This window comes from Scyliorhinus canicula, chromosome 9, assembly GCF_902713615.1.
Source record: "Scyliorhinus canicula chromosome 9, sScyCan1.1, whole genome shotgun sequence".
NCBI lineage: Eukaryota > Metazoa > Chordata > Chondrichthyes > Carcharhiniformes > Scyliorhinidae > Scyliorhinus > Scyliorhinus canicula.
The window spans coordinates 32,717,852-32,744,458 of record NC_052154.1 but is presented as its reverse complement, the minus strand read 5'-3'; the positions used below and the strand labels follow the sequence as shown (position 1 = coordinate 32,744,458).

The 26,607-nt window shown below is 42.0% G+C and overlaps 1 protein-coding gene across 2 annotated transcripts in view; it reads left to right on the top strand.

Annotated features, from left to right (window-relative positions):
- Positions 1-26,607, top strand: part of LOC119971220 (AFG3-like protein 2) — a 49,773-nt gene that overhangs the window by 15,377 nt on the left and 7,789 nt on the right. For both annotated transcript variants that reach the window (XM_038806470.1, XM_038806471.1), the window contains exons 6-13: positions 3,871-3,942; positions 5,814-5,938; positions 7,922-8,192; positions 9,024-9,161; positions 13,157-13,310; positions 17,025-17,132; positions 20,312-20,437; positions 21,385-21,495. In XM_038806470.1, coding sequence (XP_038662398.1) covers positions 3,871-3,942; positions 5,814-5,938; positions 7,922-8,192; positions 9,024-9,161; positions 13,157-13,310; positions 17,025-17,132; positions 20,312-20,437; positions 21,385-21,495 — 1,105 coding nt within the window. The remainder of the gene's footprint in view (positions 1-3,870; positions 3,943-5,813; positions 5,939-7,921; positions 8,193-9,023; positions 9,162-13,156; positions 13,311-17,024; positions 17,133-20,311; positions 20,438-21,384; positions 21,496-26,607) is intronic.

Below are 26,607 nucleotides of genomic sequence, written 5' to 3'. Positions count from 1 at the left end.
AATTGGTATTTTCACACTAATGTATATTGTTACTGTTTACAATGGCAAAAATACCTCAATAAAATTGTCTGTTCAATAAAAAATAACAAAATTTCACTAAATTAGTTAGGCACGACCTGCCCTTTATGAACCCGTGCTGCGTCTGCCCAATGGGACAATTTCTATCCAGATGCCTCGCTATTTCTTCCTTGATGATAGATTCCAGCATTTTCCCTACTGCCGAAGTTAAGGTCACTGGCCTATAATTACCCGCTTTCTGCCTACCTCCTTTTTTAAACAGTGGTGTCACGTTTGCTAATTTCCAATACGCCGAGACCACTCCAAAGTCTAGTGAATTTTGGTAAATTATCACTAATGCATTTGCAATTTCCCTAGCCATCTCTTTTAGCAATCTGGGATGCATTCCATCAGGGCCAGGAGACTTGTCTACCTTTAGCCCCATTAGCTTGCCCATCACTACCTCCTTAGTGATAACAATCGTCTCAAGGTCCTCACCTGTCATAGCCTCATTTCTATCAGTCACTGGCATGTTATTTGTGTCTTCTACTATGAAGACCGACCCTAAAAACCTATCCAGTTCCTCAGCCATTTCCTCATCTCCCATTATTAAATCTCCCTTCTCATCCTCTAAAGGACCAATATTTACCTGAGCCACTCTTTTTTGTTTTATATATTTGTAGAAACATTTACTATCTTTGTATATTCTGAGCAAGTTTACTCTCAAAATCTATTTTACTCTTTTTTTATAGCTTTTTTAGTAGCTTTCTGTTGCCCCCTAAAGATTTCCCAGTCCTCGAGTCTCCCACTAATCTTTGCCACTTTTTATGCTTTTTCCTTGAGTTTTATACTCTCCCTTATTTCCTTTAGATATCCACGGTCAATTTTCCCTCTTTCTACCGTCCTTCCTTTTTGTTGGTATAAACCTTTTGCTGAGCACTGTGAAAAAGGGCTTGGAAGGTTCTCCACTGTTCCTCAACTGTTTCACCATAAAGTCTTTGCTCCCAGTCTACCTTAGCTAGCTCTTCTCTCATCCTGTTGTAATCTCCTTTTGTTTAAGCACAAAACACTAGTGTTTGATTTTATCTTCTCCCCCTCCATCTGTATTTTAAATTCCACCATATTGTGATCGCTCCTTCCGAGAGGATCCCTAACTTTGAGATCATTAATCAATCCTGTCTCATTACACAGATCTAAGACCGTTTGTTCCCTCGTAGGTTCCATTACATACTGTTCTAGGAAACTATCACGGATACATTCTATAAACTCCTCAAGGCTGCCTTGACCTACCTGGTTAAACCAATCAACATGTAGATTAAAATCCCCAGTGATAACTGCTGTACCATTTCTACATGCATCAGTTATTTCTTTGTTTATTGCCTGCCCCACCATAATGTTACTCTTTGGTGGCCTGTAGACTACTCCTGTCAGTGACTATTTTGCCTTACTATTCCTGATTTCCACCCAAATGGATTCAACCTTATCCTCCATAGCACCGATGTCATCCCTTACTATTGCCCGGATGTCATCGTTAAATAACAGAGCTACACCACCTCCATTACCATCCATTCAGTCCTTCCGAATAGTTTTATATGCTCGGATATTTAACTCCCAGTCTTGACCATCCTTTAACCATGTTTCAGTAATGGCCACTGACACCGGTGCGCGATTCTCCAAGGTGTGGAGAATCGGCGGCATTTGCGCCGGTGCGGTAGGCGCGGCGCGGGTCGCTGGAATCGGCGGGGTCGCCGATTCTCCGGCCCGGATTGGCCGAGCGGCTGCGCGGATACAAAAGAGTCCCGCCAACACCGTTCACCTCTGGTCGCTGCCGGTGGGAACTCTGTGCGAACAGTCGGGGGGGGGGGGGCTCCGATGGGGTCTGGCCCGCGATCGGGCCCCACCAATCAGCCCCCCCCACCTTCCTGTGCGGCCGGCCCCTGAACACCAACGCCATGTTGAGTCGGGGCTGATGTGCTGAAGAAGTCCCCCACGCATGCGCAGGTTGGACTGGCCCAACTGCGCATGCACAGGTTGGCGCGGTGCCCATTTGTCGCCGGGAAGGGAGGCTGGAGAGGCATGAACCGCTCCAGCGCCGTGCTGGCCCCCTATGGGGGCCAGAATCGGTTCCTGTGCCCGTTTCGCGCTGTCGTAAAACGCGACGGCGTTCACGACGGCGCGAACACTTGGGCTCCATTTGGGAGAATCGCCCCCAACATGTACGTACACTTGGCAATCAGGAGGAAAAACATTGTTATCATTTTTGCACTTATTTGGAGTATAAGTAAATTCCTGCAACTATACAGGGTATTGGTGAGGTCAAGTCTGAACTACTGTGTACAGTTTTACCTCCTTGCACAAGAAAAGTTCACTAGACTAATTCCTGGAGGGCAAGGGTTGTCCTATGAGGAAAGTTTGAATAGTCCAGATCTCTATTCCCTGGAGTTTCAAAGAATTGAGAGGTAATTTAAACATATAAAGTTTTTTAGGGTTTGACGGGAAAATCTAAAACACAAGATCCTGGTCTCGGGATGAAGGGTAGGTCATTTTGGACTGAGATGAGGAGAAAATTTGTCAATCCAAGGGGGTGAATCGTTGGAATTCTCTACTGCAGAGTTTTGGATGCCCAGTTGTTAAATGTATTCAAGACCGATCAATTTATCTTTGGATACTAAGGGAGTTGAAGGATACAGGGGTAATGCAGGAATTAAAGTAGAAGATCGTCATGGTTTTGTTGAATGGCCGATCCAGCTCGAAGGGCCGAATGGCCTATTTTAGCTCCTATTTATGCTTTCAAAAACAAGCCACTGAGACAGGTGGTCTTAATGAGAGGTGTGGAGCAACAGGGTTGGACTGCGTTTCAGTTGCTGTACAATGGGATTGTTATGGAATTTCTATTCAAGATTTGTTTACCGATACAGAAAAGAAGCACAAAAGTTTTACAAATGCTACAGAGTAACATTACCTAAATAGGGAGCAAATAAATAACTTTTCAGTGGCACCTGTCCATCTCTGCAATTTCTTCAGATTATTTTTGACGATTTCCCTCGCTTTTAAAGCAGCCTTTCCCTCCTCTCTCCACCCAAAAAAGTCAAATAAATTGTTGTTTAAAAAACAGATTGTTTTGCTAAAACTGAAGTATGTAATGGTGTATAGACAATAATTCCTTTAGTGTTTGGTTGATTTAGCAGATTGTTGACACTACAAGTGCTGCCACTGAATTTACTGTTATTAATTTGTCCCTTTCAATCTGTTATTGAGACCAAAAGCGCTAAATTTCATAATTAATTATATACCTAGCAACTGTTTATTTTGTAACTGATTAAACAGTTGTTTATAAACAGTAAGTGGGAAATTGTTAATTTTCTCCATCGCGTAAAAACATTTAACAGAGTTTTATATTAAAGTAACCGTCTGCTATTACTTTTGTTTATTTTCCGGACCATTTGAAATGCCTGCGTTTATTGCCCATCCCTGGTTGGAACTGAGTGGCTCACTCGGCCGCTTCAGAGTGAGTTAATATCCAACAACAGTTATTTGAACTTCAACTTTACAGATTTAATATGAACAGATTGAAGGGGAGAAGCTAGCCATTATGTTTCAGCAATACAATCTCAGTTTTGAGGAAATATCTCTGCTGAAGATATTAGCTCCGTTTCGTCTCTGATGACTCACAGGAACTTGGGGAAGTGTGAATTTTAATTTGAAGGCTATGTACTGGGTCTTATTGTATATTTACTGTGCGATCAAAACTTCAGAAACTGTAACTATTCTCCGTAGTGTTAAAGTATCACCTTTTCAGAGCTATTGATAAAACACATTTCTAACTTTTGCTGACACAGGACTTCTCTGCATTCTGTATATTTGTCGTTTCAGGTTGATCGCCTAGAGGTTGTCAACAAGCAGTTTGTACGGGTGATTTTCACTCCAGGGACTACAACTGATGCTGTAAGTCTAAACTAACCAACACTTTTTTTTGCTTGGGTATCGTGAAAAATCCTTTTGGATGAATGATTCTGATAAATGCCCATAAACTTGAAACATTGCCCCTACCGTCTCTCAACAGATGCTGCTTGACCTGCTGAGTTTTGCCAGCATTTTGTTTTTATTTAACTTCAAATGTGGGACTGACCAATAGAGGGCACTCCTGTTCAATTTTCAGTGTACTCAGTAGCAATCGTAGTGAGTACACATTGAAGCTGTAATAATCTCTTAGCTGCTATGGATTTTAGATGTAAAGAGCAAAAAATATTTGGCAATTCTTTTGAGGAATACATTAGGTAAAGATTCACATAGACTTGTAATGTTTCAGAAACTGCATTTGAAGTGTGTTGTATATATTTTAAAACAGTTGATATTTTTTTAAAGTGTCATGATAGTGATATACTCTGGATTTTCAGCAGAACATATGATTGCTGCCTCCTTTTTAATCCTGCTCTGAAGCCAACTGTTTGCTGTATGTATTCCCTTCACCAAACTAAGAAGCAGGGACCCATGCTGAGTTGTAATTCTGCTTCCTTATTTGATGCTACATTAAGGGAGTACATTAAGCACTTGAAGTTTAGCATCTCCCCATCACGTAACTTAAAGTTCAAAATAAGGTTTTATAGCTTTTGAGATGACCATTTTGTACTCCATTATTGGCAGGTGTGTAGTACCCTTTCAGAACCATGTTGATGCTATCCAAACACATTTCACATCAAACAATACATTTGAACTCCAGTCTCGAGTCAAAGGACAATATGTAACATTTCAATCCATTCATCTCTCAAAATCCTGTAGTGTTTAAATGTTGAATTTTTGTGGGGAAAAAAATCCCAATGTTGAAGAGTGAATGTATTTAAATTTGTAAATAAAATATTGAGTTTTAATTACAGGAAAAAATTGTTGCATTATTTTGAAAAGAGTATTGTAGCATCTATATTTATCTGTGCTTCCTATCATTATCCCCAGAGAGAAATAATCTGTCTCCTGCCATCGCAAGATGGCCACCAATACCTGTTGGGACATTTGCAGAAAATCAATTATGTAATTTGCAGGAGACACACACAGCCTCTTCCTACCCTTAATAGTCCAGACTGATTTATATTCACTCCATCTGATATTTCGGTCATCTGATGTTTCTGGGGATTGGGATGGGGAAGGAGGGGCGGCTTCTGATCCACCTGGTGGTTCCAGGGCTTCTTCCCGCTGACGGGCCCGGGTTAAGGAGAAGAGGCTCCAGAACATAAGATTCAGAAGCTGTGGGGAGGCCGTGCATCGACTGCCCACCCGGTTCGAGGCTCAGAAATTGGGTGAATGGCTTCATGATCCAAATAAGATCCATCTGGCAGAAATCATGGGGCTGCAAATGTGGGATATGGAGGTTGTAATCTGGAATTGCAACCATCACCGAGTGGATCAAAAGCCTCCTCTCCTTCCCCATCCTGATCCCCAGCTCCATTCCTCCCCTCTGCTCCACCGGCTTGGAGAAGGTGAGGCTTTTTAAGTAACTGTTTGCCGAGCGTCTCTGCTCCTGGTCACTGACTACTCTACACTCGCAATGACGTCATGGAGTAAAACAGTACAACTGTGCATGCACAGTGTTGGCAGCAAACAATAGCAGCCAATAATCTGTTTATTTAAGGTTCAGTTTCTGGAAATTTAATTAGTGCTCCAGGGAATTTAGAAAACATCTCTAGATATAAAGTTAGATATTTAATGTTCAAGTAAAATGTTATTGAATTACCCAATTTATTGCTCAACATTACAGAATAAATCTAGGAATATAGATTACTGGATTGTTTATTAATTTGGCACTCTATCTCCTTTCCACTTAGGGCTATGTGTGGTTTAATATTGGAAGTGTAGATACGTTTGAGCGCAATTTGGAAAACGTGCAGCAGGAGATAGGAATAGAACCAGCAAATCGTGCAGCTGTGGTGTACAACACCGAGAGTGATGGGTAAGCAGGGTGTGTGTGTACTTGTGACCTTTTTTTAAAAAGAGAATGGGCTTGTGTTTAATGTACATATAGTGACAATATCTCTGAGCTGGGTACTTGGATTCAGGAAATAGGGACAATCTTGACTTGTAGGAGTTACTGATCTCACTGGCATTAAATCCTGTTTGTTTTTCTAATAGATATATATTAAAGTAGTATACTGCAGTAATAATACCACTTCAACTGCATGTAATTTTTTCCCCCACTGTCTACATCGGTAACTCCAAGCCAGATTTCCTGAAAACCAGCGATTCCATTTTTTATTAACTAAGCACTCCCCCAGAATAAAGTAGTCAAAAACCTCAGTGATATTCTGCAAATCATTTAGAGATTTTAGAGGGTGCGACTTAATTTTTAGTAATTTACTCTGATGTACAATATTGTTATTGGGTAGCAATTACTGCTATATTTTTTTTAATAGCAAGAAAAGTCAACATGTGAAACTGATAAACATATTGTAAAATTGGAGGCATACATCACACCGATGTATATTGGATTTTCAGATCCTAACATAATTTAAACGGCTTTCAGACATAGTACAAAATAAATGTACACGGTGTCCAAGGGGTATTGTCACTGGGCTAGGATGCACTGGGGGGCCCAGGTTCGAATCCCACACGGCAGATACTGGAATTTGGAATTCAACCAATAATATCAAATCATTGTCAATTGTCGTAAAAGCGCATCTTGAGATCCCCAACTCTTTTTTTTTATCTTGGACGCACAACTGTTTAAAACCTGCCATTCTTGCCATTTTTCTGGAGCCTCTCAGTCCATCGCGTGCTAGGACACAGGTTGCTGCCATTTGTAAACATTTTGCATCTTCTTTCCTGTAAAACAGTCACAGTCCCTTCAATCTTTAACAATCAAACCACTCAAGCTTACCCTCCAGCAGACTTCAGAGTAGGTCACATTACCCCCTTCATTTTACCTTAAATTAATGTTACAGTCCCAAAACATAACAATCTTATAAACCTTACAATTTGTAACAAAGGTCCTTGAGTATTCCTGTCCCATTCCCCATGCTGCTTCTCCTCACACCGTAAGAGTCTCTCTCCCATGTAACCAACCTTCACATTTGCCAGATATATTTCTGCCACCAAATACACAGTCTCATCCCGACTCTGCTTTCTAGAGGGATCGTTCTCTCTATGACACCCTGGCTCACTCTTTCACCATTCTTGCTTTCAGAGGGAATTCTTGCCAACCCACCACCTCTTGTGCATATATCTGGACTGCCAAACACTACTCCTTGATAAAATTATCAAGTATATTGAATTAACTTGTTGGGGTGAAATCCTTTCTATGCTGGTGAAACCAAACACAAATTAGGTACCAACTTTGCTGAACAGGTCTGTATTGCCCACATGTGCAACAGCGAGCTACCAGCGACTTATCATTTGGCTCCTTGTTCCATTCCTACTCTGACCTCATACACTTTGGAGGTCTTTGGAGCTCTTGTTAGGCTTCAAGTACATATCTCATTTTTCCCGTGGGCACGCCACAACCTTCTCACCTGAGCAGATAGATCAGATTTTAAATGTTATTCTCACTTTTAGCTCTGATTTAATTTCGTACTTGACCCCTAAGCTTTGCACCTCTACCCCAGGCCCCTCAACTTCTTCCGCTATTTGCACATTGTTTCTTTAATGATTTAACACTCATGATTCTTCTCTGTGTTTGTCTCGATAATATTTCCAACCCGATCTTCATCTTCTGATTATATCAATTTTCTTGCCTACGTCTTGATTTTCAGTTCCAAGGGTTTGCATCTGTAATGTAAATGTATATGTTTTCTTTACAGATACTGATTGCCCTGCTATATGTTTCCTGCACTTTCTGCTTTTTTTTAGTTCATTGGCAGATTTGTACGGTAACATGGTTGATGTGGTCATTTTATCTCCTTTTGTTCGTTCAAATGTTTTTTTTTCTATCTGACTGCAGTTCGTTCATGTTAAGCATGTTCCCCACACTGTTACTCATCGGCTTTTTGCTCTATACACTGCGCCGAGGGTCTATGGCAGCAGGCCGTGGGGGGCGAAGTGGTGGACTCTTCAGTGTTGGGGAAACAACAGCAAAAATACTGAAAGATGAGATTGATATCAAATTCAAGGATGTTGCAGGATGTGAAGAAGCTAAATTAGAAATCATGGAGTTTGTCAACTTTCTGAAAAACCCGAAGCAGTATCAGGATTTGGGGGCCAAGATCCCAAAGGTATGGAAACTATATGCAAAATTATATTGAAAATCTGAAGTTTGTTTCGTGATAGAAGCAATAGACGAAAGTGTGGCATTTTCATTGCGAGTTTTCCAACTATGGTGCCTTAGCATATGGAATATTGCAACCAAAATATACATAGTGCTAGAAAACCTTTGAAATTGTTTCATTGTGCAACAAATGTCTTTCTTTCCTATTCCACACATTAGTTGTGCCGTGTATGATATTACAAACTCAGTAGGATAAGAATATCCCAACATTAGAGGTGAACAGTGCAAAGCTTCTGAAGTATTTCATTGGATGTAAGGCACTGTGAGATGTCCCAAGATCATGAGAAGTGCTGTATAAAAACATATTTGTTCCTCCTTTCACTTTCTTCATTTTGCTTGTACTTTCTTCGAAAGGTTGTTACTATGCAGAATATTTACTCATAACGAGAAACAAATAAAATAAATTTAATTGGTTGATGTGGTTTTACTTATGGGTTAAATATACAGAGTTTCAAACTGTAAGAAAGTTGGGATGTATAGATTATATGCAGACCCAGTTTATGTTGCAGCATTTGCAAAGCAACATTAAAAACGATGGGCAAGGTTTTCCATGCCCTCTGTGGCGTATTTCATGGAGGTGGATCTTCTGATCCCGTCACCGTCAATGGGGCTTCCCGTTCTATGCACCCCCCTGCTGCCGGGAAACCCGTGGCAGGTGAGAATGACCGGAAAATTCTGGCCGTGTCTTTATTTTAATGCTATGTGTATTGGAAACTTGTTCTTTTGCAGATTCTAAACATATCCAATACCTGCAGTAATGATTTCTCATTGGTTACAGGGTGCCGTCCTTTCTGGACCACCAGGAACTGGGAAAACCCTACTCGCTAAAGCAACAGCTGGGGAAGCAAATGTTCCTTTTATAACTGTTAATGGATCTGAGTTCCTGGAGATGTTTGTTGGTGTTGGACCAGCCAGGGTAAGAAGATGAGATGCAGTCTGTTGCCTGAAGTGATTTGTATCTTAGCATTGTTTGACAACTAACTCCACCAAAGCACATAGCAAATCTCGTGCAATGGGACATCCAACTGACTGCTAAACATAATGAGTGATTGTATCCATTTTGAATAACTGATTTGGTGAAATAGCTGTAGAATCTTTTATTCTTACTCCTCGACTTCTTGGGGCAACTAAGTAAGACTTCAGTTCAAAAAATAGGAAAATGGCAGTCATTGTCTTGTTACAGATCTTCAGTTTTAAGTTTGACACTAGCAAAAGAGGAACAGTTATTGTATGTGTAATATTTTATGAACATTCTAAGAATGTGAATTATATCTGTTGAACCCATTTTTTGATCAGGTTTTCCCCCCTGACTTGTTTTCTTGTTCCATTGATCCTTTTCAACTACTGTCAAATAGCAATTTTTATTTCTGCCTTCAGTTTTTGTTATCTTTCTTTCGTGCAGTACCCTTCCTTAAACATGGGATGAGGAATCTTTGATCTTTAAGTCTTTTGTCCTCATTCCATTGTCATATCCGACTCAAGGTGGTTGAATTTCTGATTTTGTTTTCTGCACTATTTGTGAGCAACACGAGGGAATAGCTTGCCAAAATTCGAGCCTGATCTGCTCCTGGCTGCTTTGGCTGCCATATTGATCGGGTGAGTTTAAGTCACCCCGGCGAGTCGCCTGAAAAGAGCCCAAGCAAAATCAGGATATTTAAATAAAGGTCTCAAACCTATTTTAAGATTGTTCTGAGATCTTCTAAGTCGTGCAGCACTTGATCTGTTTGTTCTTCAGCTTGCCCAGAAAATCAAAGTGACACCGGTCAGCAAGCAGGCTGCATTAGCTGAATTTGAAGGGAGCTTCGCCTCCTCTAACCCTGGCTAGTCTTTATAGGCTGCTGGTGTACAGAGAGAATCATCCAGAACTTCTGTGTGGGTTCAACTTGTGCCTCTCCGATGGAGTCAATGCCACTAGAGATGCTGGAGTCCAGAATCAAGATGGCAGCAGATTAAGCTCCCATTGAAGTTGTCATTGTTCCCACCAGAGGCACCATCGCTCTGATCTGAATATAGTGTTCACAGACATGACTGCCTGTTTCTCAGTTGACTGCATGCATTCAAGGCTATGTACCAAGACTCCGAGTTATAACCGATCTACTCCATTATTTTTTCCTGTTGTTCACGTAGAAGTTTCTGGTGTATAGCCTTCAGTCATCTTCTAAAGGCTGTGTCCCGAAGTCTGCAATTGTGCTCTCTGCAGCAGTGCAAGCTCACCCATTGAACCAGCTGGTTCGTTAGACCCTCTATTCCCCTACCCTTGCTCCTGCGTATTGCAAAGTGAATCTCCCAGTCCAGGTTCCTCTAATTTACTCATCTGAGATGCCCATCTCCAAACTGGTGGGTTATGGTTGAATGTTTGTCTACCTCCTGGGGATTGTTAGCTGGCGAAGAGGCTCAGCAGTTGCTGTGCTTTTGACGTGGCTCCTTCCATGATCGTCGCTTCTAGTGGGAACAGGACATGGATTGACGGTGGCCCTGTCCTCACCTGCTCCCTTTTTCTGTGTGCCTTTGTGTCCTGCAGGAGCAAAGACATTGAGTTAGTTGTTCATTAATGAGATTTATAGAGGACTTCCACATCATTGTAGAATACTGTGGATGGTGTATGAAAGATAGCACCAGTAGGGGGAAGTAATTGTGAGGATAATCACAGATACAAAGTGTGTCAGCAGCAGATGCAGGAAATGAAGTGTGCTGCAGTGAATGGAAGAGATTGATGGAAAGTCAGAGGAAGGGTTCTGGGGAGATTAAGCAGAAAGTAAAGATAGGTTTGCATCTCGCTTTTTCTTCTTCCACAGGATGTGGGTGTTGCTAGCCAGGCCAGCATTTATTGCCCCTCCTAATTGCCCTTGAGAAGATGGTGGTAAGCCATCTTCATGAACCGCTGCAGTACATGTGGTTTAGATACACCCCCAATGATAGAAATTGATTTCCAGATTTTGGACCCAGTACAGTGAAGGAGCAGTGATATTTCCAAGTCTGGATAGTACATGCCTTGGAGCCTGAAGCCCTTGTCAGATCGATAAACTTCTTCTTTCATCACAGCCAGCTCTTTGGTGCAACGCTTCTTGGATTAATCTGCTCTTCTTTCGGCCTACTTTGTGAGCCATTCCATTGCAACATAATCAAAGTGCAACTCCCATTTAGAATCATAGAATTTACAATGCAGAAGTGGGCCATTCGGCCCACTGAGTCTGCATCGGCCCTTGGAAAGAGCACCCTACTTAAGCCCACACCTCTATCCTATCCCAGTAACCCCACCTAACCTTTTTGGACACTAAGAGCAATTTAGCATGGCCAGTCCACTTACTGCACATCTTTGGACTGTGGGAGGAAACCGGAGCACCCGGAGAAAACCCACGCAGACACGGGGAGAACATGCAGGCTCCGCACAGACAGTGACCCAAGCCAGAAATTGAACCTGGGACCCTGGAGCAGTGAAGCAACAGTGCTAACCACTGCGCCATACAGTCTGCCTTTAATGGTATCAGAGATTCCTGATTTCTTGCCACCCCTCCCGTCCTGTCCTGCAGAATGGGTGAGCTATTGATAAATGGTGTGAGTTGCGCTAACCGTACATCAAGTTTAAATACGAGGCATGAGTGCAATACTGCTCTTGCCTCTTGTATTTGTGATCAGCCATGTAGCACGGTGGCGCAGTGGTTAACGTTGCTGCCTACGGCGCTGAGGACCCGGGATCGAATCCCGGCCTTGGCTCACTGTCCGTGTGGAGCAGGGGTGGGCAAACTTTTCCATGCAAGGGCCACATTCAGAAATTCACAATTTTAAAGGGCTGCATAGTATATTAAGTAAAATAATTAATATTTAAAATAGCCAAAATAAAAGGTTTTAAAGAAAAAAAAACAATTAATTTTTATTAATTAATATTTTAAAGTAGAAACTTTACATGAAACACATTTATTTGAAAAACAAAGTAATTCAGTTTAAAGAAAAAAAAGCAATTAATTTTTATTAATTAATATTTTAAAGTAGAAACTTCACATGAAACACATGTTGTGCCGAGCAATGATCACCCTACTCAAGTCAACGTATCCACCCTATACCAGTAACCCAACAGCCCCCCCCCCCCCTCTCTCTCTCTCTCTCTCTCTCTCTCTCTCTCTCTCTCTCTCTCTCTCTTTCTCCCCCCCCCCCCCCCCCCCCATTAACCTTTTAAAAAAAAAAAAATTTTTTTAATGACTTGATCTTGGTGGGCCGCATAAAGACCTTTGGCGGGCTGCATGCGGCCCGCGGGCTGTAGTTTGCCCACCCCTGGTGTGGAGTTTGCACATTCTCCCCGTGTCTGCGTGGGTTTCACCCCCATAACCCAAAGATGTGCAGGGTAGGTGGATTGGCCACGCTAAATTGCCCCTTAATTGGAAAAAATAATTGGGGACTCTAAATTTATTTTTAAAAAGTATTTGTGATCAGCCATGTAGAGCTCTCATATTACTAATTTCCCAACCATCTCCTGTCAGTTTTGTCACCATTGAGCTTTGTTAATGCACCCGCTCATTATATTAAGAAATTCCTAGAAAAATTTGGAAATGTTCTGTTGTTAAACTGGTGCCACAGAACCGAACTATAATGTAAAATTCTGATAACTTGATATGTAGGATTATAGAATGTCTGAGGGTTGCACACCTGCCCATTGCTAGGAAGACCACCTACTTTAACAGTTGCATGCTCATTCTGTATCTGTTTTACCTCCATCCTCTTTCATACACAAGTGCTTATGTTTTGGCTTTGCAGTTTAACACTGTCTATGGATTTATGTACTCATTTGTAATGCATGTTTTTCTTTTGTCTCAGTGGGTCTGGGTTGGATTTTGTTTTAGGGATATTAAAACATTTCTATTTTAACATGGTGTTAAAAAACCAAGAGTTGGAGACTTTGCTATTTGCCTATTTTAGGTGAGGGACATGTTCGCAATGGCACGGAAAAATGCTCCATGTATTCTCTTCATTGATGAGATTGATGCTGTTGGAAGGAAACGGGGCAGAGGAAATTTTGGTGGACAGAGCGAACAGGAGAACACCCTAAATCAGCTACTGGTTGAGATGGATGGTAAGTGACCAGGGTAAAAGGTGGCGTGATTGGTATTGGGATAGTACAAAAGTCAATGCAACATTAACTAAGAATTTAAAAATATTAAGCATGCATAATATATCTATAACATTATTTGATATAGAACATATTGTCACAAAATTCCGTAATGCTTTTCTGTACACTTGAATAAGCTCAAACTCGGTTCTAGGTTACATTGAAGACTTGAAGCTAGTTAGTGATGTACGTTCTCTGCTGGATTAACCCATTGTATTCGTGACTAAGATCAGCAAACACGTAAAACATTGAAAACTGGATATAGGGCTAGAATTAGGTTTGGGGGGTGGGGGCGGGGAGATGGAACCTCAAACCAAATATGACTGAAGCTCAAGACCTGTATAATTATCTGCAGTCACCAGTATATCAAGTTGCCTAGTTTCAGTCTACTACATGCCATCAATCATGAGGTTCATCATCTCATCAATCATGGGCTTTAAAAAGGATGCAAGATCAATTAAATAAATGATAAAGCAATATTTAAAAAATAATTCATGGTTTTCACCATAGAATATAATATCCAAAATAACAAAAAATTATAGAATACTATCTTTGGTTCAGTGGTAGCACCCTGCCTCAGATTCAGAAGGCTGTGGGTCCCACTCCAGAAACTGAAGCACACAATGTGGGTTGACATTGCAGTACTGAGAATTCTGTTCTATCAGAGATGCTGGCCTGGATTTTCAACCTTGTGACTGGTAGCAGGAGCTTGAAAAATTCCAGGCTCAGCCCTCCCGCCTCGGGAGAAAGTGCCTACAAGGACCGGATCTTCATTGTTGGGGACGGGTGCGGGCTGAAATAGGCCTAGCTTACCCAGGAAAATGTTGGGAGGCAGATGTCAAGGCAGACTGTTCAAATGGCCAGCCTCGGTGCTGTGGGGCTTCAAACCAGTTAAAATAAAGACAGAGCGGCCCTGTAGTCCTCACCCTTCGGGCTCCCTACCTGCCCCTCATTGCTTCTGCTAAGCTGTAGCACTTTCATGCCCATTGACCCCCAATAAACTGTATAGACTAATTAACCCTATAGTGACAATAGGATATGTTTTTTTAAAAGGTATTTCATTCATTATACTATGTTTAAAAAGTAATTTTACTAAAAGGCAATAAAAGTGTCAATCATCCAGACCCTTTAACGTTTCAATAGCTGAACTGCGAGCATTTGAAACCTCTTAAACGCGTGTAAATAAACATTGCGCAATTGACGGCAGGGATAAGAGAGCCAGAGCTGTCAATTAAGCAATGTTTTCTCTGGGGCTCAGGTGTTTTAGTACTCTCTCATTGACGAATGAGCTGTCAGCCAAGAATACATAATGAGGCTTGGCAAGGAGCCCAGAATCTGTTGAAACACCTGAGCCCCAGAGAAAATATTGCTTGATTGACAGTTTTGATCTCAGGGGTGCCTTGAACCACAGCTCGTTCGATCAACAGCAAGTATCTTATTAGCTCAGGATTCAGAAAGTCATTGGCCTTGGGTCGACTTTGGGAATCAAATTTTTAAAGAAAATCAGTCAGTCCGTAAATAAACTTGTTCATGTAAGAGTAATCAGCAATTGATTTTAAGTATTTCAAGAGATATATGCAAGCAATCTAATTACACTAGTGTTCTCCAATACATTAGCCATCAACCACATGTAGTGAATTGGAAACCCAGATGTGTGAATTACATTGCTGACTGCTAAATTAAGGCATGAGTAATCAGCATCCGTACAGTACGTGCATGTATACTTTAACTATTTGTACGTTTGTAAAGTGGGGAAAGGGAGAACAAAATGTGCTTGTGTATTTGATCAATTTGTGTGCCCTACTTCTTTGCTTGCCACATATTGGTTATTGCTAAAATGGTGGCATAACATTGAAATCATGGAAGCACCTGCAACATTGTACAGAGAGGAGAACTGTCATTGTGGTCATCAACCAATGAAATATATGCTGTAGACCAGCAAAATGAGGCAAGTTTAATCAATAAAGAGCTGTTCCAACAGTGCATGTCGTTACAAAGGAAGCATAACATTCTTTCTTACGAGAGAGAAAAAATTGAAGTTTGATTAGGCTTGCGAGTGGATAGAATTTCAAAGAAATGGGAAATGGAGGTTTCTGAAAATAGTTCTTTTGGAGCTGATTGCAATAGTGGAGCACCTGTTCAAATTCATTTTAGAATGGCCAAAAGTTGTCTGGAAATTTTTATGTTGAATGGGGGTGGGGGGGGCCGTCTCAGTTCACCTTTGTGGAAAATGATGAGAGGCAACTTCGCGTCTCATACACAAAGTTGACTGCTGAGAATTTTGAACAAACAGTTTGACTTTGTGCACTCTAGATTTAACAAAGTGTTGAATCTAATGGCGCAGCTAGGTTGGCTACTCCATCAATCGTTATGGGCAGGAGAGACAGGCAAAGTGAACATCTCACCAAGCAGAAGTTGTTTTGAATTATTTTTTAAGTAAGCTGTGACGTGTTTTCCCAAACCCTCAGTTTGTGTGATGATTAACTCAGAATGTTAGTTTATTCACATTCAAATCCCCTTCATATTGTCAGACTCCACCACACGTGCACGTGCACAGCAAGGGGGGGGATAGAAAAAAAGTGTTTTACAACAATGGATAGTAACAGTACAAGAAATGAATATTAGTTCACGTGATTATTAGAGTACAGAGTCGGTGTCCAATGGGTTATTGTTTCATGCGGGAATTCAAGTTCAGCTGGCTGAAAATCGGGGGCAGAGTTCACTTGACAGTGGGTGCTGATGCGCAAGATAAAGTTGGTACATAGCGATTGGGTCAGTTCTGTAGGCAACAATAGGAAATCTTTCAGCAGAGACAGGCTTTGAGGAGCAGTCTGTTGTTCAGCCTGGAGTTCTGTTCTTTGGCATTCACCAGTTGGATGCTAAACAGCAGACTGGGGATTTCTCTATTCTCCAAGGAACAGTTTGCAAAATGGTCACTTGAATCAAGTGACCTTTCTCCAAGCTAATTTCAAAAGGGATGTCTGGGATTGGCTTTGATTTTAGCTTTTGAAAGTGTAACCATCCATATGGAGGGAATGTGGCAGAAGGCCATTGTCTCGGCACACCCTCTGACACCCTGAGAGGGCTAAACGTATCAAGGTGCTAATGATATGCAATTCCCCTTTTGAAATGGACCTGGATAGTGCAGGTGTGAAATGAATCTGTTAATGGGTCTGCAGCATAACTAGTTTCAATATGCAAGTCCCCTGGTTTTGTGATTATAATGCCTAATAATGAGGTGTGCGATTCCATGATGATGAGGAAGTATTATTTGTTCGTAAATCCTGTGAGTAGCTTCTGGAACAAAGGGTCAATCCTGTGGTCATGTGACTTGAGCAGCCATATCAAAAAGAATAAAAGTTGGGACACGTCTTGCCTTTCTATTCATGTTATATGCCGTAATATGGGCCCACTTGTGAGCAGCCAGATTTTAAAATCATTGTCAAAGGCTGGGGAAACTGCAGAACTATTCAGTAGCTTCATTGATGTTCACTAATCAATTCTGTAGTAATTTTTTTTCAGATACGAAAAAACTTTTCAAATGTGTCAGTGTGCCTAAGAAAATTAATGCAATTTGAAGAGCCTGCTTGCAGATTTCACAATATTCGTACCATGTTTATATTGGTAGCCACCTGATGGTACATTTATTTAACAACTTGATTTTTATTCTCCTTTTAGGATTTAATACAAGCACCAATGTTGTTGTCCTGGCAGGAACAAATCGACCTGATATCCTTGATCCAGCACTGATGAGACCTGGGCGATTTGATAGACAAATTTATATTGGTAAGTTAATAGCTAATGAATTATGCTGCCAGCAAAGTTCAGACTCACTGAGTGAGTTGCCAGAAGGTGGATATAGACCAGGTTATTGGCTTTTATCTGCAGCAGCTGAGTATGATTGAAGTTCCTAATATGGCATGATTTAAACTATGATAGTGTGAGGAAAATACTCTGCTGCCTTGCCGCAAGCTACGTACTGTTTGTATATTTTAACTTTCTGCAATGTGTTTCAGCTGGTTATGCACCCAGATTGCAGCGCAATCAACCAAACCTGTGCAAAAGGATTTTAAACATGAGTAATGCCCAAAAACAACCTTGCATTTTTGTTTTCTGCGATCTTTTATGCTGGTTCAAAATTCAGCTTGCCTCACTTCCGGTGATGGCGGGTGGGAGGCAGCCGCACAATGGAGGGCTCCCGACAGGGAACGCCATTTCTGGGTCTTTAAGCCCGGTACCAGGGTCCACGGAGGCGGCAAAAGCAGAGAGGAGGCACAGTGAAGGCACAGTAAGGGAAAATGTCGAGGGTGAGCAAAATAAACGGCCGTAAAAAAAACAGCTGAAGGTCCGTCGGGGAGTGGAAAGGTCACCGCGGGGTTACCAAGGAAAATGGAGGCTGGAGCACCAAGGGAGGCAGCGTTGCTTACGGCTGAAGAAATTACTTTGGTGATGGCTGCGGAATTCGAAAGGCAGTTTACAAACGTACCTTGATGGGGAAGGAGATGCCGAAGGTGATAGAGATTAACAAAGATATGCGAGGAAAAATGGAAGACCTGGAAAACAGATGCAGGCGACAGAATTTGAGGATTGTGGGGCTGCCCGAAGGACTGAGGCCGACTGAGTATTTTGCCGCGATGCTGGCGAAACTATTGGGGGAGGGGGAGGATTCCTCCCGATATGAACTGGATCGGGCTCATCGGTCATGGAGGCCTGTACCAAAGGCGAGTGAACCGCCAAGGATAGTGACTCTGTGCTTCCGTAGGTACAGTGTGAAGAAGAAGGCCCTGTCTGGGCTAAGCAGAAGCGGGTAGTGCAGTGGGCTGGAGCTGGTATACGTGTATACCAGGACTTTACGGTGGAGCTGGCGAGGAGGCGGGCTGCCTTCAACCGGGTGAAGAGGGCACTGTACATTAGCAAAGTGCAGTGCAGCATTGTATATCCAGCGAAGCTGAGGGTGACTTACAAGCTCAAGGACTTTTATTTTGGAACGGCGGAAGCAGCGGAGGAGTTTGCAAAGGCAGAAGGACTGTGGCAGAATTGAGAAATGGCCATGTGCCGATGTGACCTCATGACTGTATTTTCTTCTTTTTTGTTTCACTGCGTGCGGGTGTATGGGCTAAAGGAGCCAATGTTGTATATATTTGGACACGGGAAATGATGGAACTTTCACTCGAAATGAGGGCTCTTTGGGGTGTAGGTGGATAGATGCGGGGTTTGTGTGCTAAAAGGGGATTTCTGGGCTTTCCTAGGGCCAGGCAAGGGGGAAAGGGACCCGGGCGGGGGCCTCCACGCTGGCCGGTTTAAGCCGGCCAGTGAACAGGAGTGAGGTGGGGGAGGGGCTGCGGCCATCGGAGCCTGGCAGAACAGGGTCCGAGGGGTCTAGCCAGGGTGGAAAGTTGGGGGGAAGGAACCGAGGTTGGGGGGAGGAGTTTTTCAAGAGGCAGTGGAGGGGAGGAGTAGGGGGGGGGGGGTTTACAACTCTTGGGTATCATGTACGGTACTCTTTCAGAGGTTGGTTGGCATTGAGTGTAGGGGAGTGGGGGGGAGTGGACTCTATAGGTTAATGGTGACCATGGGCAGTCCCGGACTCCTTTTTCTTTTTCTCCTTTGTTTTTTGTTTCCCCGTGGGAGGGTTTGTTTCATTGGATGCATATATTGACAGGTGGGCTGTTGTTTGGGGTGGTGGGAGGATGGGAGGTGTAAATTTTGAAGGAAAATGTGAAAATGGAGAATAAAAACATTTTTTTTTAAATTCAGCTTGCCTGAATCTGGCCATGCTTATAAAATTGACCCTGTCCTGATCAGAATTGTGAGAATCTGCTGGAAGACTCTTCAAATTGCATTAAATTTCTGAGGCACACTGGCGCATTTTAAAAGTTTTCTCTCAGAAAAAGATTGACCAGCGAGCATTGATGAAGCTATTGAATGGTTCTGTAGTTTTCCCAGTCTTTTTTGTTGATTTTTAAATCTGGCTGGTCGCAAGTGGGCCCTGATTAAAAATTCTTATTTTTGGATTCACCCACTTTTAGCTGCAGTAATAAAACGGAACAAGATTACCACTTAAATATATCAAGGAATATTTTGGAGGAAAAAAACAGAATCAGTGGCATTCTATTACATTGCATTTGTACAGGGACTATGTTGTTTATAATTATTCAAGCATGCTTTGTGCACCATTTCTCAATTGTGCTCGACAGAATCTCTACCCCACAAAGCTCAATATCCTTCATCATCTGATTTTTTTTTTAAAGAAGTCTTTCATGTACAATATAAATTTACCTGGAGTGTCATTTAAAAGTCATTTTTTTGATGGGTGATTCCTGCTGTTAACCTTGAAGGTCCAAGAGAGTAATTAGGGAACTTAAAACTGCAAATGTCTTGTACAGCAGCAGGAGATTTCTCGTGACGATTAATTGTATTGTTTCTAATAATAGAAATTGCTAGCAAGCCTATGTCCAAAGAATATTAAAACAAGAGTCCTGTTTTAAGTTGCTCAGTCTTGCTGCCTTTAGTGTTAAACCAGATATATAGATAGTTTAAGGAACAATCTTGGGTTGTTTTCCCACATTAAGATTTAAAAATTTCCTTCATTTTCGTAAAATGGATGTAATGCCCAATTTTGCACTATTGTTTCACAACTGCTTTAATGTAAAGGGGATGAGGGCATGTGATTATTTAAAGCTATTGCAGATGACATGGGTAGCATTTATTCCACAAATATATTCATTTAAATTTGTGTCACAAATAGGGTCCTTGCCACAGACTGTTGTTTCCAATTAAACAATTGACATTACTAAACCTAAAATAGAAATAGAATATGTAATGCATATTTTTGTGTAATCAGAAAATAGTGCATAATGTTTTACAGGATGTAATTTATGCTTAAATATCATTCGTACACTGTGAAATCAGCCAGCTTTATCAGAATTTATCTAAACTTTGGCTTGATTTGTTTTGACTTGCAGGTCCTCCTGACATCAAAGGACGAGCATCAATTTTCAAGGTTCATCTCAGTCCATTGAAGATGAATCCTAGTATCAGTAAAGAAACATTGGCACGTAAGCTGGCTGCACTCACTCCTGGATTCACAGGTGAGTATCAGAAAAGGATAGAGAACTCACTTATATTGCTGATCTGATGTAGTGTACAGCTGGTTACCAAATTTATAACCAAACCTTTATATTTCTGAAAACGAGACAGAAAAAGGTTAAACAAGTTTTGCAGTTTAGACCAGTGTAACAGTTTGACAAATTACGCTGTCACAGTAAAGTTATGGGTATACGTTAAGGCTATTTGACAAAGAGTCATCCAGACTCGAAACATTAGCCCCTTTTTCTCTCCACAGATGCTGTCAGACCTGCTGAGATTGTCTAGTATTTTCTGTTTTTGTTTCAGATTCCAGCATCCGCTGTTATCTTTATGCATATGTCCGGTATTGACTCGTAACCATTATTTAGATTGACTGAGTGATTTGTGAGTTTGCACACTATAATGTCCAAAGATGAGCAGTTAGGTGGATTGGTCATGCTAAATTGTCCCTTAGTGTCCAAATATGTGCATTTTCGGAAATAGGGCAGGGGTGTGGGTCTAGGTAGGGCGCCCTTTCGGAAGATCGGTGCAAATGGCCTCCTTTTGCACTGTAGGGGTTGTATGGATTCTAATACACTTTCTGATATTGGGTTTAAAACTGTGACATAGATATAATACACAAACCTCCCAATTGGATAGCTATCTGAAACCAATATAGGTCGCCTTCATCTAGTTCTTAGTAACACTAAATCTGATGATTTACTATTAATTTGTCAGGTCAAAAGTTCTGCAAGGAGAGATCCCGCGTGAAGATTGTGCCGGTATATAAGTAGTTTTATCTCTCATCTGATTATTGATCTATTTGTCCTTCAAGAGCTTGAATATTGACAGCTTATAGAAAAAGGCAAATTTTTATTCCTAATATTAGCTGCCACTCCCGTCATCCCAGAAAATGTAAGACTTTTTATCATTTGTATTAGAGGCTGATGCAGCTCATTGTTCTTTTCAGGCGCTGATATTGCCAATGTATGTAATGAAGCTGCTCTCATCGCTGCTCGGCATTTAAATGAATCAATCCATGTGAAGCACTTTGAACAGGCAATAGAACGGGTGATTGGAGGTGAGGTTGACTTGAAGAGTGCTTGTTGTGTGTTTAGCATCCCAGTTTTGTATCTGCTTATTACTATTTTCTATGATTTCTCAATCTTGAAAATGCAGGATGCTGATAGTCCCCAGTGATGGTGAGATCTGTGGATCTTTCACTGGTTTTGGGTGCAAGCAAGTTATGATTTTGAAAGACTGCAGGTAAAACTGCAAATTCAGTAGATCTTTTAAATTCTGGATTCTGTGCTGCTCCCAGCTCTTATAGTGCTTGTGAAAAATCACCCCAACTTTTGTATCTGTGAAATTAATAATCTTATATTCACCCATAGGACAAATGTAACCTGAAGGCAAACTTTTGGGGGTTTTTTTCAGGAAAAAGCTGCATACTGATAGTAACGATCTAGGCATGTCAGTCTTGTGCTTTTTTGCATCTGTGTCACTCACAACAAAGATTGCTGACAAGACAGTATTTCCCTCGTAGGCAAAATGCATTACCACCTAATAGATATTGATGAAGCTTTCACAGATGAATTGTTCAATTTCCTGCTCTAGGTTTTTTGTACAGCACGTCGAGCAAATTAAGGGATAATTGCATGTCAGTAGGAAGCCTGAAGCACATGTATGTCACCATGATAAATAACCTCTATTTTTGCGTAGAACGTACAGCACAGAAATATGTCATTGGGTCCAACTTGTCTGTCGAATAAACAAAAGTATTGACAAGTCTCACACCATACTATCTATCTGATATCAGTCTTTCAGCATATCCATTGCCTTATGATCACCTAAATTGATCTTTTTCAACATATGTGCATGAATTTTAATAAATCAATATTTTCCTGTTTGATATCAATCAACTAAAAAACTTATTAACTTCCTAAAGGGCAGCACGGTAGCATATTGGTTAGCACTATGGCTTCACAGCGCCAGGGTCCCAGGTTTGATTCCTGGCTTAGGTCACTGTCTGTGCAGAGTCTGCACGTTCTCCCACTTTCTGCGTGGTTTCCTCCGGGTGCTCAGCATGGGTAATTTTATAATTTTGGCTGGAACCTGCGTGGACTGAACTAAAACCACTACAAGAACACAAGAGGTCGGAGCAGGAATAGAGCATATGGCCCATAGAGCCATCTCCTCCATTTAATATGATCATGGCTTTCCTTGGACCTCAACTGTTAGGTGACAATCCAGGGATTATTACTTTTGGGCAGCGTTTTCATTTGACCCCTAACTCAAATTTCCTTTGTGGAACATCATTCCTATTAGGGCAAGGAATTTTAATTAACCGAGGAGAAGAAACTGGGCAGGGTGGGGACAGGTGCTGAATGATGCATATAGATAGGTTCTTGGTATCCTGGGAGCCATTTTGATAGTGAGCTTCATTTTATAATTCCTGACCTGTTGTAATTATTTTTTATCCTGAAATTTAGTTTTGTATCTGTATATACTTTGTAGGTAATGAATATATTGCCTTAATTGAGCAATTTCTAACTGTACATCAACAATTTGCATCTATATAATTTAGTCTTACCATGCATACCTTTTAACTCCAATTGTCTCTCTCCGACAAGGCCATTCTCTGATCACTTCATTGTACATCTCAGCACTCCCATTAACATCGCAAATCTAAACCAGCGGTTCCCAACCTTTTCCTTTATGCGGCCCATAGATCGTCATCAAAAGCTTTTGCGGACCACAACGAACACAAACCATTTTTAAAATTATTTTTTACGACGTCTATGGCTGGCAGGAGTCCAACTTGTATATCTTTTTTTTAAATTATTTTTATTCAAATTTTCACATTTTCACAAAAAAGAAAACAGTAACAGAAAATTCAAAGAACAAAAAGAACAAACCCCCCCCTCCCCATATATACAAAAGAGAAACAATAAATAAACGCCCATCATTAGCGAAGATTCAACCCAAATAAAAACAAAGACCCCCCCCGGGTTGCTGCTGTTGCTGATCTTTTGATTTTACCATTCTGCCAGGAGATCTAGGAATGGTTGAAATCTCCTGAAAAACCCCTGCACTGACCCCCTTAGGGAAAATTTCACCTTCTGCAATTTAATAAACCCCGCCATATCGTTGACCCAGGCCTCCACGCTTGGGGGCCTCGCATCCTTCCACTGAAGAAGAATCCCCCGCCGGGCTACTAGGGTCGCAAAGGCCAGAACACCGGCCTATTTCGCCTCCTGCACTCCCGGCTCCATTGCAACCCCAAATATTGTGAGTCCCCAGCCTGGATTGACCCTGGATCCTACCACCCTCGATACCGTCCTTGCTACACCCTTCCAAAACTCCCCCAGCGCTGGGCATGCCCAGAACATATGGGCATGGTTTGCTGGGCCCCCAGAGCACCTAACACCTGTCCTCACTCCCAAAAAACTCAACTTGTATATCAACGGTATTAAAAGTGTATCTATTTCTAATAGTTTATGATGCATAGTCAAATACATTATGGATCATGTTACACAAAGATGTTAGTGATGCAAATTACATTGCGAATAATAATGTAACATGAATTATGATCCAAACGAGGTACACGTAAATGTATTATTTTTTTTACATGGACCACCTGCAGTACTCTCCAACCACAGGTTAAACCAAGTTATCACCGAACAATCCCATCTGTTAAATAAGCACCATTCTTTGGGGGGGTTTAAACTAATTCAGCAGGGGCATGGGAACCTGGATTGTAGTTTTGGGGTACGGGAGAATGAGAGTATAGAGGTCAGGAGCACAGATTTGACTTTGCAGGAGGGTGCTGGTGGTTTGAAGTGTGTCTACTTCAATGCCAAGAGTATACGAAATAAGGTAGGGGAACTGGCAGCATGGGTTGGTACCTGGGACTTCGATGCTGTGGCCATTTCAGAGCCACAGGGATAGAGCAGGGACAGGAATGGTTGTTGCAGGTTCCGGGGTTTAGGTGTTTTAGTAAGCTCAGAGAAGGGGACAAAAGAGGGGGAGGTGTGGCGCTGCTAGTCAAGGACAGTATTACGGTGGCGGAAAGGATGCTAGATGGGGACCCTTCTTCCGAGGTAGTATGGGCTGAGGTTAGAAACAGGAAAGGAGAGGTCACCCTATTGGGAGTTTTCTATAGGCCACCTAATAGTTCTAGGGATGTAGAGGAAAGGATGGCGAAGATGATTCTGGAAAAGAGCGAAAGTAACAGGGTAGTTGTTATGGGAGACTTTATTGACTGAAAAAGATATAGTTCGAGTACATTAGATGGGTCGTTCTTTGTACAATGTGTGCAGGAGGGTTTCCTGACACAATATGTTGACAGGCCAACAAGAGGCGAGGCCACATTGGATTTGGTTTTGGGTAATGAACCAGGCCAGGTGTTAGATCTGGAGGTAGGTGAGCACTTTGGAAACAGTGACCACAATTCGGTGACCTTTACGTTAGTGATGGAAAGGGATCAGTATACCCCGCAGGGCAAGAGTTATAGCTGGGGGAAGGGCAATTATGATGCCATTAGACATGACTTAGGATGTGTAGGTTGGAGAAGTAGGCTGCAAGGGTTGGGCACACTGGATATGTGGAGCTTGTTCAAGGAACAGCTATTGCATGTTCTTGATAAGTACGTACCAGTCAGGCAGGGAGGAAGGGGTCGAGCGAGGGAACCGTGGTTTACCAAAGAAGTGGAATCTCTTGTTAAGAGGAAGAAGGAGGCCTATGTGAAGATGAGGCGTGAAGTTTCAGTTGGGGCGCTTGATAGTTACAAGGAAGCGAGGAAGGATCTAAAGAGAGAGCTAAGACGAGCAAGGAGGGGACATGAGAAGTCTTTGGCAGGTAGGATCAAGGAAAACCCAAAAGCTTTCTATAGGTATGTCAGGAATAAAACAATGACTAGGGTAAGAGTAGGGCCAGTCAAGGACAGTGGTGGGAAGTTGTGTGCGGAGGCTGAGGAGATAAGCGAGATACTAAATGAATACTTTTCGTCAGTATTCACTCAGGAAAAAGATAATGTTGTGGATGAGAATGCTGAGACCCAGGCTATTAGAATAGATGGCATTGAGGTGCGTAGGGAAGAAGTGTTGGCAATTCTGGACAAGGTGAAAATAGATAAGTCCCCGGGCCCTGATGGGATTTATCCTAGGATTCTCTGGGAAGCCAGGGAAGAGATTGCTGAGCCTTTGACTTTGATTTTTATGTCATCATTGGCTACAGGAATAGTGCCAGAGGACTGGAGGATAGCAAATGTGGTCCCTTTGTTCAAGAAGGGGAGTAGAAATAACCCCGGTAACTATAGGCCGGTGAGCCTTACGTCTGTTGTGGGTAAAGTCTTGGAGAGGATTATAAGAGATACGATTTGTAATCATCTAGATAGGAATAATACGATTAGGGATAGTCAGCATGGTTTTGTGAAGGGTAGGTCATGCCTCACAAACCTTATCGAGTTCTTTGAGAAGGTGACTGAACAGGTAGACGAGGGTAGAGCAGTTGATGTGGTGTATATGGATTTCAGTAAAGCGTTTGATAAGGTTCCCCACGTTCGTCTATTGCAGAAAATACGGAGGCTGGGGATTGAGGGTGATTTAGAGATGCGGATCAGAAATTGGCTCGTTGAAAGAAGACAGAGGGTGGTGGTTGATGGCAAATGTTCAGAATGGAGTTCAGTTACGAGTGGCGTACCACAAGGATCTGTTCTGGGGCCGTTGCTGTTTGTCATTTTTATAAATGACCTACAGGAGGGCACAGAAGGTTGGGTGAGTAAATTTGCAGACGACACTAAAGTCGATGGAGTTGTAGACAGTGTGGAAGGATGTTGCAGGTTACAGAGGGACGTAGATAAGCTGCAGAGCTGGGCTGAGAGATGGCAAATGGAGTTTAATGTAGAGAAGTGTGAGGTGATTCACTTTGGAAAGAATAACAGGAATGCGGAATATTTGGCTAATGGTAAAATTCTTAGCAGTGTGGGTGAGCAGAGGGATCTCTGTGTCCATGTACATAGATCCCTGAAAGTTGCCACCCAGGTTGATAGGGTTGTGAAGAAGGCCTATGGTGTGTTGGCCTTTATTGGTAGAGGGATTGAGTTCCGGAGCCATGAGGTCATGTTGCAGCTGTACAAAACGCTGGTACGGCCGCATTTGGAGTATTGCGTACAGTTCTGGTCGCCTCATTA